Source organism: Lissotriton helveticus, chromosome 7 (genome assembly GCF_964261635.1).
Source record: "Lissotriton helveticus chromosome 7, aLisHel1.1, whole genome shotgun sequence".
In the NCBI taxonomy this organism is placed as follows: Eukaryota; Metazoa; Chordata; class Amphibia; order Caudata; family Salamandridae; genus Lissotriton; species Lissotriton helveticus.
In genome coordinates, this window is record NC_136068.1 from 1180718148 (window position 1) to 1180732513 (window position 14366).

At 46.7% G+C, this 14366-nt stretch overlaps 1 protein-coding gene across 1 annotated transcript in view; it reads right to left on the reverse strand.

Annotated features, from left to right (window-relative positions):
- Nucleotides 1–14366, reverse strand: part of PSMD12 (proteasome 26S subunit, non-ATPase 12) — a 218828-nt gene that overhangs the window by 13482 nt on the left and 190980 nt on the right. The window contains exons 8-9 of the mRNA XM_078654325.1: nt 12230–12342; nt 2685–2859 (exon numbers count right to left, since the gene is read on the reverse strand). Of these exons, the coding sequence (XP_078510451.1) occupies nt 2685–2859; nt 12230–12342 (288 nt within the window). The remainder of the gene's footprint in view (nt 1–2684; nt 2860–12229; nt 12343–14366) is intronic.

The following is a 14366-nucleotide window of genomic DNA, read 5'->3' on the forward strand; positions in this document are numbered from 1 at the left end:
TCTTGACCCTGAGCCTCATGGGAACAGTCCAGACCGAACTGCCAATCCAGGTCCTCCCTGGACCGGAAACAAGCATCCTGGGATCGGTTTCTGCTGTCTGGCACAAGTTGGGAGCCACCAGGATGTGAGTGAGAGGTTTGCTGGCTGAAGCTTCCCGGTTACGTACAGAAGTGACGGGTGGAGAGGGACGGGGGGGGGGTGTTGGGGGTCAGGGGGGGGACAGGGCGGGGAGAAATCGTAGGCAAAGAACCCTGGCCAGTTCCTCCATAGAGCATTGCCCAGGGTGGGAGGATTTTTATGTGTTTACAAGTAGTGAATAGTTCTATCACTGGGACACCCAACTGACAGAAATACGAAAGAAGGACTTCAGGGCAGAGTTTCCACTTTGGAATTTTAGATGCAACCTGCGCAGTAGGTCTGCAAAGATTTTGTCCACCCCTGGGAGGCACTCTACTAGGAGGTGTACTCAATGGGGAATCGCCCAATAAAAATCTGCTGTGCAAGTGCTGAAAGCTGCAGGGAATGTGTGCTGCCCTGTTTCTGTAGCTAGAACATGGTGGTCTTGCCGTCTGTTTTTACCAGGGCTACCTTGCCCGTCTTGAACGTTCTGAAAGAACACTTTTCAGGGCTGGCTGAGTAGCTAGAAGTTCTAGATGGCTGATGTAGAGATCTTGTTGGTAAGAGGGCCAGTAACCCTAGCTTGTCATGTTATGGAGATGAACCTCTCTTGCAAAGTATGTGTGAAGGATATATGGTGATGGCCTCCTGCAGAAAGTGAAGTCTGGTAGTGGGGAACTATGGTTATACAGGATAACATCATCCCTAGTAGGTGCATTACTGTTTGGCTGTGAGGGATACTTGTGGCTGACAGGCAGGAGCTGCTATTCGTTTTGGGTACCCTTTGGCAGTGATTGCGTTTAGACAGGACCCTAAAAGGCTTAACATGAAGGGGTTAGAGATGGGATTTGGTGGCACTTACGGTAAATCCCAAGCTGTGGAGCACAGAATAGCAGATTGGGTGTGGGCTAGGCATGCTGCCTGCACTGATGATCAGCCAATCGGATAGGTAGGGGAGCACAAGTGCCCCCACCACTTCTGAGGTGGTGGCTACCCCTGTTTTTGATTGGTTGTCACTGCTAGACAGATTGTTGAACACTTTTGGGTATGTGGAAACTCCTAGGGGCACCACTTTACTGGTAGTACTAACTGCTTACAGTGAGCCGGTGGATGAAAAGTGTAGTGTGGTTATGAAGTCAACTTACTGCCACAGAGGGATGACTACTTTCAGGGTGGTCCTATGGAAATGTTCAGAGAGGATGTATTTGCGGAGAGGCATGAGATCGAGGATTGGCATGAGAAAGCCATCCTTTTCGTGAATGAGAAAATAAAAAGCTTAAACCCCTCTGCCCAGATATCGCGTGGGCACTACTCGTGGTCGCTATTTTGAGGAAAGAGAGAGAAAGAGAAAATCTGAGTGTGTGTACGCAGACATGGCCTTCGGCTAGAGGTCACAGCTCTTACCTGGACCCAGTCTCAGCTCAGATGCCTCACTGCTGACAGCCTCCCACTCCCCTCCCCCTCGGTGATGCTCTTCCTCAATGTGCGGTTTAGTGGTGGATGGATTTGTTTCTGCCATGCTCACGGCAATCAGGGTTGACTGTGTGAGGGCTGCTTTCGACCAAATGTGGATGGATCGATTTGACCCACTCTTCTTCTGGGTCAGAGGAGCTAGAATCAATGACCTCTGGGTTCAGCTCACAGGCAGGAATGTCTGATGACTTGGCATCTTTATCTCCTTCGGCTCGAGAAGGGCAGCTTCGCTGGATACGTCTGGCATGTCTTCCATCAACTGGCGCATCTTGATGTGTGTCCAGCGCCTGTCTCTCCATTGGCCACGAGTGGTTTTGCATTAAAAGGGGCAAATGGTGTCATAGTGGCCGGGGAAAGACGAAATTATAGCTCATGTGAAGTCAGGCAAGGGTATTTGGTGTTGCACTATGTGCTTCTCCAAAAGGTCGTTCGTTTTATCACCCTCTACCCTCTTTATTTTTTTGGAGTCCATGATGGAAGATGCACGGAGCCTTGAGAGTTGGGAGACGGTCTATGGCATCATTCTCCGATGTGCGTTGAGAGAGCAGTAAAGGCATGACATCAATGAAGAAAGTCTTCTTGGCGATAGGAGTGGAGGATTCAACCATGTGAACCCAAACCAGCAAACATCACATGTTGAGCCAGTGAGCACAGTGAAGCACAGTGAATACACGCCTGGACCTGGTGACTTAGACAAATAATCTCATAATATACTCAGTGCCCATGAACATGGCCAACTGAAGGAGGAGCCACATCATACCAATGTGACTCAAAATATTTCTTCAAACAGAAACAAGCTGCAAACATCTAAAACCAACACTAGACGGTCGGAGTATACAAAGCATGTGTATCTACAGCAACACACACTGCGGGAACTAGGTTTTTGTCAATTAATGGTGCTAGAAAGAATTTAAGAAAATTCAACACAAATGGAAACATTACACCAATTATCAAATATATTAACTTGTCAAAGATGTACCATGCAGTACCTGTAAAGGATACAGTACAGGGTTAAGAATACTTGAGAATTAATACCTTCAATAAAAGTACAAGTAGATTTTCTTACACCAAAGAAGAGGAAAGAAAGCACTTACATGCTCCACCACTCTATTTTTTAAGTCTTTCCATCTTTTTTCTCCTTCCTCTGTAAAAGCAAAGACATCTGTAGCCGTACTATCAAGAGATCCTTCTCGAAGTTCTTTCCCATACTCCTCCACCAAGTTGGACCAGCGCATCAGCTCCATGGTAGTGAATAACTTCAGCAACTCTCTGCAATTTACAAATACATTTAGATAAAGTAAAACCAAGTTGTGATGATTAAATGTAAATGTTTAACTGACTGTTAGAAATTTGTTTTCTGGTTGGCAGAGGTTTCCACCCTGTCCAAGCAGGAACCACAATGCTAGTTAGGGTAAGTCACAATACACGCTAAATTATCTTGTGCTCACTATATGGTAGCTTGGCACATTGCAGTCCGGTTTAACTTAAGAGGCAATGTGTAAAGTATTTGTGTAATACTTCAAACAGTAACACAGTGAAAACACCACTAGCAGACTTCACACCAGGTCAGAAGAAAGTAAAAAAAAATCCAATGAGTTAAACTTAAAATTTGACATTCTAAAGGTTAAATGTGAAAATAGAGCTTAGAGTCAATAATTGCCTATTTGGATATCTGGTTGCGCCGGACCGGGACAAAGTCAAAGGTTCAGGCCAAAAGCAATAGAGCGCAGGCCGAATACAGGGAACCCCTTCAAGGCCGGCTGAACAAAGGTGCCTTCATCCTGGTCGCAACAGCAAAGATGAGGGTGCAGTTGAGTGATGCGTAGGGTGTCGATCTCGCAGTCAAGGTGATGCATGGATTTTCTCCAAACAACAATGGCGATGAATTGGTTTAGAAGCAAATGCGTTGGGTTTCTCCGCGTAGTCGAGAGAATGCGTTGGTAGTCTTTCTGCAGGGACGGTGAAGCAGTTGTTCAGATTGTGAAGCGCCGGTCCTGCTGCAGCAATGGAATTGATACGGATAGTATGCTCTTGCTGCAGAGGATGCATCGGTGCTGTAGCAGAACACCTCAGACCCACTTACAATAGTCCAAGGTGTAAGAGCATGGTGAGTTGAAGTTTGTTATGTCCCCAAGACTTCAGAACAGGAGTCAGCTATTACTTGGAGTCATTCTGATTTCAAGTATTGTTGGTCCAGTCTTTACCCAGTCAGAGAGGGCAGCAGTCTTTTCGCGCAGCAGTTTAGCACCGCCTTTCTTCCTGTCAGAGTGGTTTCAGGTCTAGAAAAGTACTGTCTTGGAGGGGTCAGAAACCCAGTATTTCTACCCAGTTGTGCTTTTGAAAGGGGGCGACTACTTCAAAGAAGGGTCTTTGAAGTGTACAGAGGTCCTCTTTTCTTGGCCTGTCTTTAGACTGATGACGGGGGAGGGAGAGACTTTTGTTTGGTGGACAGGATGCAGCCTATTGAGTTGTAAGGTTGTGCCCAGCTCCACCCTCCCTTCCTGTCAGGATGGCTCATCAAGTCACACCTAAGCTCCCGTTGTGTGGCTGTCCAGGGAGAGTACACAAAGCGAAGTCCGCACCCACCACAGACGTGTGATCAGAGACAGGCAGCAGGAACATAAAGGGCTAAAGGGAGGAAACGGTCAACATTCTAAAAGTTGCATTTCCAAAGTTGTAATGATACATCCTTTTCAGTGGTAAACAAGACCGATCTTCTTCCTCTCAATCAGGAATGACAGCTTTTTAAGTTCAATAATGAATACCCAATGTTATCCTATAAGAGGGGTAGGCCTCACAGTAGTGATCGAATTTGGGTGTTTTTCACTACCAGGACATGCAAAACCCATTTGATTACACAGCACTCTGCCTAATAGGCTACCTACTGGGTACCTTAGGGGTGACGTTCATACTAAAAGTGGAGTTTAAGGATTGGCAAGGAGTTTTAAATGTCAAATCGACACAGCAGTGTTAGCTGCACATACAGGCCCTGCAGTGGCCGGCCTGAGACATGTTTAAAGATCATATTAAGCTGGTGGCACAATCACTGCTGCAGGCCCACTGCATTTAATTTACAGGCCCTCTGCATATTTAGTACCACCTTCAGTGGGTTATATTCAGGGGCTTCTGCAAGAGTTTCCCAGTGGTCCAACAGAGACCTTTGTAAGTTGACTTCAGTATGGAGGTCATGAAAGGAGTTCATGTGGGAGTACTCCCACATGTCCCCCACCTTCGATATTCCTATTTGGTCCCATCCCTGGAATCCCTCCAGCCAGCCCAGAGAGGGATCTCCAGTGTCACTCGTCGGTCGCACCAGTCAACCAGGGAGGTGTTCCAGCCATGGAAGGCTGTGCTGAGGTGATCGCCAGGAGTGAGCCAGAAACAGGTGTACTGTATTGAAGATTTGTTTTTTGTCTAGGCTGATCAAAGCTATTTCCCCCCAATGTGGGTCTTCCCATCCAGCATGTAGCCAGTCATTCACCACCAGAGTATGTGCAGCACAATAACAGAGGCAGAGATCTGCAATGAAGATTGCACACATTTGCCTAAGGCAATTCTCTGGGGCTTTGTTTGCCCATAAGGACCAAGATTTTTCGCTTTTTAAATACATACCAAAGCAGAACCTACGAAGTGTACTCAAAAAAACCAAAGCATCCTGCAGAACCGAGCTGGCAAACTGTCCTTCCTGCCAGGCCTGGCTGTCAAGACGGTAGTGCTTAATGAATGTATGTATCAACATCCACTTTGCAGCCTGTCAGATATCCAGGATGGGCACCCCTCATGCCAAGGTAGTCATAGCGGCTTTGGGCCTGAAGATTCTGAGAAGGATTTTCTTTAACAGTACACAGCAGATCTTGATGCAGGCTATAGATAGATCGGACTGGCCTATAGGGCAACCAGGCAGTACCAGATGGAATGCTCTTTCTGGTTTGTGGCTCTTAGTGGGCCTGTTTTAGGGTCTGTAGTGACAATTTTTACCATTACTTATTTATTTAAGTGTTTTATAGAGCGTGAACTTGACCCGTGAAGGTATCAGAGCGCTTTACAGAAGAGCACAAACAAAAAGGCATATATGTACAGCAGTATACAAACAAAAAAATGTTGGAAAGGTGCAGTAGTGCTGGACCCATGTGGAGTAAAGGAAACAAGTGGATGGTTACGTTAACAGTTCGAGACCATAAAAACCCCACCGAATCTTGGGGGTGTGAATAGGTGAACTGCGGCAAAGGCGGTAGTCTTAGAATATTCAGGCACAACTGAAGTGGTCGACGGCGGAGTTTAGATGAGGAATTCACCCATGAGGAAAGTTTTGGCCTCCTTTTTGAAGCGTGCCAAAGAAGGGATTCTTCTAATGGCAGGTGGGAGAGAGTTCCACATTCTTGGTGCGGCCCCGGAAAAAGCCAGACTGTAGGTTTTTGCTTCCGGAAATGGGCAGGTTGGAGCAAGAGGTCTCTGGCGGACCGAGAGTTCCTGTTTCTTCCAGATACCACTAGTTTCTGTGCCAGATAAGCAGGGGAGTATGTTTATAGAGCCTTGTGTGTGATGCATGCCAGCTTCAGCTGTATTCTGGCCTCGAGGAGGGGCCAGTTCAAAGCTTTCAGATGTGGAGAGATATGGTCAAATTTCCTGGTGCCAGTAAGTAGTCTAGCGGCCGCGTTGAGGCAGGCTTTGAAGAGTGCCAGGGAGCGCGTGGGTAAACCCTAGAGGGTGGAACAGCCATATTCCAGCCTAGAGAGGACTAGTGTTTTGACTGCCATTTTTAGGTCGGGAGCCTCGATGAATGGTTTCAGCTTCCTTAGGTAGCTCAGATGGAACCTGGCTTACTTGGCCATCGAGTTATTTTGGTCCTGCTTGTTCAGGTTGCTGTCGAGGATTATACATAGGGATTTGGCAGAGTTAATTGTTGGTGGGCAGTTTAGGGCTGGGATGGCCATGATCCACGTCTGAATCTCAGGGTTGGCTTTTGTAGGGGAGATTAGGAGGAATTCAGTTTTCTTTGCATTGAGTTTGAGTTGGTTAGAGGTGAGCCATTGGACGGTCAGCTTCATGGCCTCTGCTTGAGGAGATCCTCTCCCCGAATAAGAGATTTTAATGCATAGTTGGGTGTCGTCCGCGTACATATGGTAGGAGATGTTAGCGGTGCGAAGAACTTCGGTAAGTGGCTCTAGGTAAAGATTAAAGAGGGTGGGGGGCAGGGTTGAGCCTTGAGGGACTCCAACCGTGACTGGGGTGGGAGTTGATAGTTTGCCATAAATTAAGAATCTCTTTGATCGGTTGTGGAGGAAGGACCTAACCCATTCTAAAACAGAGCCATCCAAACCCATTCTTAGTTTGAGGCATTAGAGTAGATTTTCATGGTTGACCGGGTCGAAGGCCGAGGAAAGATCTAGGAGGATAAGAAGGCAGGTTTTGCCTTGGTCTAGGGCTTGGAGGGCATCGTCCACGATGTGGAGCATAGTAGTTTCAGTGCTGTGCCCCGGTCTGAATCCAGATTGGAAGTCGTCAAGTAGGTGGAAGTTATTGATGTGTTGACTTAGTTGCTGTTGTGCACACTTCTCTAATAGAGGGATGTTGGAGATAGGTCTGAAGTTGTCAGGGGAGGCAGGATCCAGTGATGTTTTCTTTAGAATAGGGGGACTTAGCCGGCTTTCAGAGCATCAGGAATCGATCCTTGCTGGAGAGAGGCGTTGATAATTGCAGTCCAGCTAGGGACAATGGATTGGGAGGCAGCAGCGAGGCAGTTGGATGGCAGAGGGTCATTAAAGTGACTATTCGGGTTTAAGGTGGAGAGGATTTTAGCGACTGAGTCTTCGAAATAGTATTTGAAATCGGTCCAACGTGCTTGGTTTTTAGGAAAGGCCGGAGGGAGTGGCGTGGAAAGGAGGGCTGGTCAGGAAGGGGTTAAGAAGATCTAGCCTTACTGAGTTCATTTCCTAAAGCAGTGATTTTATCAGCGAAGGAGGAGGAGAATTCCTCAGATCATATTAGAGACTTGGGAGCTTCTTTCGGTGTTTTGGCAAGTGTATTTGATTGGTGTTTGACCAGTTCAAAGAGCTTGCAGGGTCTATTCGTGGCATTCCACAGATCCAATCTGAAGTACCCTTTCTTTGAATTGAGGATGTTCTTGTTATAGGAGTTTCTTGCCTGGCGGAGAAGTTTTAGATGCGCAGCAGAGGGTTGCTGCCTCAAAGTTCTTTCAGATTGCCGGAGGGATCTCCTCTCCATGTTGAGGGATACAGAGAACCAAGGGTTTCGGTCTTTGATTTGTATTTTTTAGTGAGGCAAGGTCATCTAGATTGTTCGATATAGTCGCCGAGTAATGATCGTTGAAGTAACTGGCCATATTTATATGCGGGAGAGGGAGGTCAGATTTGCAGCGAGCCTCCTGTTTCAAGGGGTCAACGTTCTTGGTGTCTCTGATCCAGCATTTCGTAATCACTGGTCGCGGTGCCTTTGTCTTGTGGGCCCTGTGTAAAAGGAAGACAATGGCGTGGTGGTCAGACCAGACACATGGGTCAATGGATATAATCAGAACTGAAGATTCCTTGGCGATGATCCAGTCCAGGGTGGCCCCTTTTGAGTGAGTTGGCAGAGAGCAAACTTGAGTCAGGGCTTGATCGGTTAGGAGATCTTTGATGGCGTTGACGAGGGGATCCTTAGGGTCGTTCCAGTGCAGGTTGAAATCGCTGAGGAAAACCTCTTTAGCGTTGGAGGAAATCTTAGTTGTAATGATTTCCAAGAGGTGATCAGTGAAAGTCATTCGAACGGGGGGTGGTAAAAGATGTGCAAATTGCACAGATACAATGAGTTGCTGCAAATGGATAGGGCGAGGTATTGGCAGGAGTCAGTGGTGTCCGCCGTGACAAGGAGGATGGAGCAGTAGATGCAGGCAATGCCTCCTTCTTTCCTGCTTGGTTGTCTGTCGAGTCTAGCAATATTGTAGTTGGGAGGGACTAATAGATCTAGACAGGGAGAAGAGTATTTGTTGAGCCATGATTCCGTTAGTATTGCTAGATCTAAGTTTATGTTCGGGTTGAGATCAGCAATGTCGGCGGCATGCTCAACTGCTGATCGGCAGTTGATTAAAAGACCTGATAAGGGGGGTCTGGGAGAGTGTTCGGGGTCTGGATGGACAGGCGTATAGGTGCCAGGTTGCTTTTAACCAAATTTCTGTTAAGGTAGAAAGCTGGCCTGTTGGGGTTGATGGTGACCGTGCTGATGGTATGTTAGGGACTCGCATCACGTGGACAAAGGATGATTCGGGCTGCATTGTGGTCTTGGAGGATGGCTAGGATTTCGTCTTGATGTGAGGTCTTGCTGGTTTGAGGTGACAGTGGCAGAGTTGTAAGAGAGGGCAAGAGCTTGGGAATCCTCCTCTGAAAGGTGGCAAGATTGTTTGCGCGGGTGAAGAGGTCTCAAGGGTAGCGGTAGAGGGTGCTTGGGAGGCTCTGTGACCAGTGGGGGTGGGGTGAGGGGGGGGGTGGGGCAGGGGGGGGGGGTTTCAGCGGGGGCTTGAGGTTAGCAAGGGAGAGTTCGGTAAGGTGAAGGAGATTCATAAGTTCCAAAATGGAGATATGAATGCTCTTGGTTATTTTAGCCAATCTGGACTGAAGGGTTTTGAGATTAGTATAAGCGGGAGGTGCTAGGAGGCGGGGGGGGCAGAGGTTCAGGAGCAGTACAGGCAGCATGGTTAGGTAGAAGGGGAGAAGGGTTGGCTCGAGCTGAAGCGCAGGAAATTGGAGGCATACCACACTCACGGCTCGGGCGGATGGCTGGTGGGTTGGTTGTCGGGGGACTAGGCGGGACTCTGGTGGAGGTGCCAGGGGACGTGCTATAAAGGTTAGGGTGATCAGTGATGAGAATCATTAGAGGGCTAGCTCTGTCTGAATCAGAGGTCTTTGGGAGCGTACTAGTCTCACAGTCAGTGTGGGGTGCTAGGTGGGAGGAGATCATAGGTGTAGGGGAGATTCTGTCGCCAGTCAGGTGACGTACTGGGGTGGGATGGGCTGAACTGTGACGGAAGCTCTTGGAGATGGGGTATGTGGGTGGCTAGGCACGTTAGGGTGGTGGGACGGCGGGTCATTGGTGCAGGTGTTAGTTAGCCTGTCAGTGTCGTGCACATGATTTCGAAGGATGGTGAAAAGGTCTGCGAATTTATTGAGGCTATTGGTTGAGGCTTGGATTAGAACAATGTTGTTTTTGTAGAGAGTGATAGTAAGGGTAGAGGAGGGCGCTATTGTGAGCTTGGTGCCATATGAGATGTTCCTGGTAGAGCGAACATTGAGAAGGTGGGCAAAGGTTATGCCCCTGGAGGCAATTCTTCTGGAGTAGAAGATAAGGTCATTAATGACTGTGCCGATGTCAGCGCTGTAATGCAAGTCGGATATCAACGTCTAGGTTGTCTTTTTAGGGTGGCATGCTTGAATGATTTAGCGGCGGTTTTGGACAGGTTGGGGGGGTAGACTGTAGTAGAAGAGTTATCCCCATTCACGTTCAGGCCAGGACCTGACATGATTGGTTAGGGTAGAGCACTGTAGGATTACGAGGGAACAAAGGGACAAGTAGGCAGCAGAGGGGATGGGTCTCCCGATACCAGGGTGTCCAGGGACAGTAGTGACTGAGGTTAGTCAATCAGGTGTAATACTCAACAATCACTAAGGCGGGGCAGTATCTCGGGCACGATTCGGTGTTTCAAATGAATGTGAAATGTAGAAGTTTTTGAGGAACCCCTTGTTAAAGAATGTCTTAGAGTGTCTTAGAGTGGGCAACAAGAGTCCGGACTGTCACTCACCACAGACCAGTAGATGAGAGATAAGTTGTAGACCGCGTAACATTGTGGTGTCGCGAACTAAGAGTCAGGTGGGTTTTCAATGAGCAATAATGATACTGTAAAGTCGCTCTCAAAATATCGGGGTGGCTGAAGCAGGGTGTTAAAAGTGTCGGGCACGCTTCGGCGTTTCAGACGAAAACAGGAAATGTAGAAGTCTTCAGGGAACCCTGTGTTAAAGAAGGTCTTAGAGTGGGCAAACAAAAGTCAGGAATGGCGCTCTCCTCATACCTGTAGAGGAGAGTTTAAGTTGAAAAACCATGTACGGTTGTAGCATCTCAAGATAGGAGTCAATGATACTGCAAAGTCGCTCTCAACATCAGGAGTGGTTAAAAGAGGGTCTTAGAGTGGGCAGCAAAGGACAAGAATGCCACTCTCCGCATATCAGTAGCAGGGAGTTAATTTCTCTTGTATTAAAACAGGCATTGCTTGCAAGTTTAAATCTATGCAGTCTTCCAAACCTTGCACAACACTTATACAGCATGTCTTTACTAGTTGAAAACTGTCCCAATTTGAAAACATGTTCCACCCTTTTAGCTGACTAATTGGTGCCCTGGATTATTTTCGGTCCCAGTCCGAGCCTGTTGAGGGGGTGCAAAGAATGCTGGTAGATGATCAATAACCAACATGAAAGGAAATCATCACCTTTGATAAGATGGCTGACCAATTCCTCAGCACCAAATAGTCTGTAAAAAAGGTGGTAAGGGGCAGATACACTAGGTTTCTGCAGTTCACTCACATGACAAACTGACGTAATCACAATAAATTAGACAATTTTGTTGGTCAAGAGATTCAGCAAGCAACAATACATAGGGTTTATGGGCGTACTCCTAAGAAATGTCAAGGCCACATTAGGTCCCTGTGGAACATCACAAATTTGGAGGGAAAGTGTGTCAAACCTTTACCGCATCCCAACTGGTGGTTTAAACTAGGACGACTGGGTTAGGAAAATGCAAAAAGGCCATAAGAGAAAACGAATACACTAACAATTACCAATGCAAGGAATAGCTGGGCTAATGAAATAACTAACTGAACATCCGACAACTAACTGAACATCTGACAGCTTGGCTTGCAAGTGTTCAGTATTTTGGCCCCAAACCAAGCAGCAAATTTGTCTCAGCGTCTAGTATAGATAGATTGCATGGAAGGGAGTCTGCTGGCAAGGAGGACATCTACCACTTCAGGAAGCAACTCAAATGCAGTCAACTTCCTAGTATATAATGATGTTTTTGCATAGCATATTTGAATGAACTGAACTATTCACCTTGCAATACCTGATTTTGATATTGGATTGCCTTTATGTGGTGGAGCAAAAGCGACAAAAAGTTGCTTAGACCTTCTAAAAGGTTTTGTTCTTTCAATGTAATATAGTGACGCCCTTCTTACATCTAAGGTGTGAAGAGCACGTTCTGCCACAGAATCTGGTTGAGGGAAGAACACAGGCAACTCAATAGATTGGTTGAAATGAAAGGCAGAAATAACTTTAGGTAGAAATCGCCTCCATACCTTCCACTTAATACATGACAACCATCTCCCCAATTAAAAATCAGTTATTTCAAATGGAAAGAAGAGACCTGGAAGTTTAACAAAGTGAACCACAATGTATATTGTACTCTCCCCCCCCCCCACACACAGTTGTTTTATTTCAGTGTAAACAGGTAAAACCAGAAGCACCAAAGCGCCGGGACACTCCCTGGAGTAGCCGTGCGCTATATAAGCAACCCCAATAACATAACATAACAAACAGTGACACAGAACACTTGTGATTGTTTGGAAAAATTATATAATGAATGAAATCCATTGTATACTTACTTGTACTTCGGAATATCATCCAACTTTTTGTCCCCGTTTATTCTATGAACCAAATCAGACTGTTCATTATCATAGGGTGCCAAAATAACATAGAGCACAGCACTCTTTAAGGCCTAAACAAAACAGAATAAATACATAATTTACGCACAAATAAAAAAACTTTAGCAAATAAACATTCTTCAAAAATGTTCATACAAATTTTTTTATTTTTTAGAGTCATCAGAGTTACTGGGTGTAAACACTCACGTAGTGCCCCATGGTTGATTTTCTCGCAACATACAGGAGTCAATAGCCTGGCCAGGAGAATTGGTTTGGGGTGGGTTCCCTTTTCAATTGCCCCTCTATTCTGTAGACACAGTCTTTGCGTGGGGTGATGGGGTAATCTCCAGCCTGGGGTACAATTAAATGTGTACTATTTGTCTTTGCAGCTGTTGATAACCAGGCGCAGTGATCGGGAAAGAGAAAAAGGTGGTTTTACCTTCTCACTCTGAACAAAGACTGCAGCCCCCTTGAAATGGCAGTGCTATAGGAGGACTAGTCAGGAGACCCACATCGGATAAGTACCAAATTGATTTTTTATGGGAGCCCCGTCTCCTTTGTCCTCGCTTCCCTGTCTAGGTCTCCTCCCTGTGATATTTTCACTGTTTGAGAAAACAATCATCTCCCCAGTCTTGTGCACAGAAACTGGCAAGGGGCTTTCAAAGAAATGGAACTCAAAGGCCTTCATCACTCTGCTACGCTTGTATGTACAATGCACATACAATGGCCACAAACAAACAGGCACGTGGATAGGGTTGGGTGACAAAATAAGGTTTAAATCCGAAATTGGTTAAACGCTCTCAGCCAGTGCAAAATAACTGTTTAGTGAGCGAGTGAAAAATTGTTTATTATAGAATAGTGAGAGAAGATCTTTTTCCGGCACCAACTCACCTTGTATTGTATTGTATTGTATTGCATTGTATAAGCTCTTGTATAGCGCATGGCTACCCTAGGGCATCCCAGCGCTGCGGATGTGTGGAGGAGCAGGAGAGGTGTTTACGGGAATAACCAGGTTTTTAGTTGTTTGCGGAATGAGAGATGGTTGGCTTCCTGGCGGATGTGGATGGGCAGGGAGTTCCAAAGTTTCGAAGCGTTATAGGAAAAACAACGTCCCCCAGTGCGGGACCTCCCGATTCTTGGTACTTCGACCAGATGAAGATCGTTAGAGTGGAGGTTCCTGGATGCTTTGTAGAGTTTGGGGAGGTTCTTGAGGGCAGGGGGGCCTATTCCTTGGAGGTTTTTGTGAACGATGCATAGAGCTTTAAACTGGATTCTCTCTTGCATCGTGAGCCAGTGGAGTGTTCTTAAAGCTGGTTTGGCTGAGGAGCGGTTGTTCGTTCCTGTCAGTAGTCTCGGTGCAGCGTTTTGTACCACCTGGAGTTTGCTAGTCACTGATGAAGGAGCTCCCAGGTAAAGGGCATATCCATAATCCAGTCTAGATAGAAGGAGAGCCTGGATGAGGGTTTTCTTAGCACTCTCTGGTAGGAGGGGCAGTATTTTACGCGTTGACTTCAGCAAGCCGAAGCAGCTAGCTGCTGTTTTTCTGGCTTGGGCTCTGAAGGAGAGTTCTTTATCGAGCCAGACGCCTAGGCTTTTTATTTCATATTTTGGGGTTGGCGCAAAGACCCATGCAAGGAGGCCACCAAGAGTTTGGATTGAAGATTGCTCGATTGCCTAGCACCATGAGCTCTGTCTTGTCACCATTGAGCTTTAAATGTGATGCACTCATCCATTTGGTGATTTCTTCAAGACAGGAGCTCAGGTTTGTAGGGTCTTGCTGTACCTGGTTCAGTGCCACCACTAGCTGCGTATCATCGGCGTGGCTGATAAGCTGAATGCCGAAGGGTGAAACTATTTCTGCTAGTGGGTGCATGTAAACGTTAAAAAGGGTTGGGCTCAGGGATGAGCCCTGAGGGACCCCACATTTCAGAGGTAGTGGGAAAAATTGGGTAGCACCTTCAAATACCTGGAAGTATCTTCCTTCTAGAAATGATTCTAGCCAGGAAAGAGCCTTTCCTGTCACTCCAAGTTTTTCTAGTTGGTGTGTCAAGGTGCATGCAGACCCCGTACGAAGGTTTGGAAACTCCAGACTATGTTT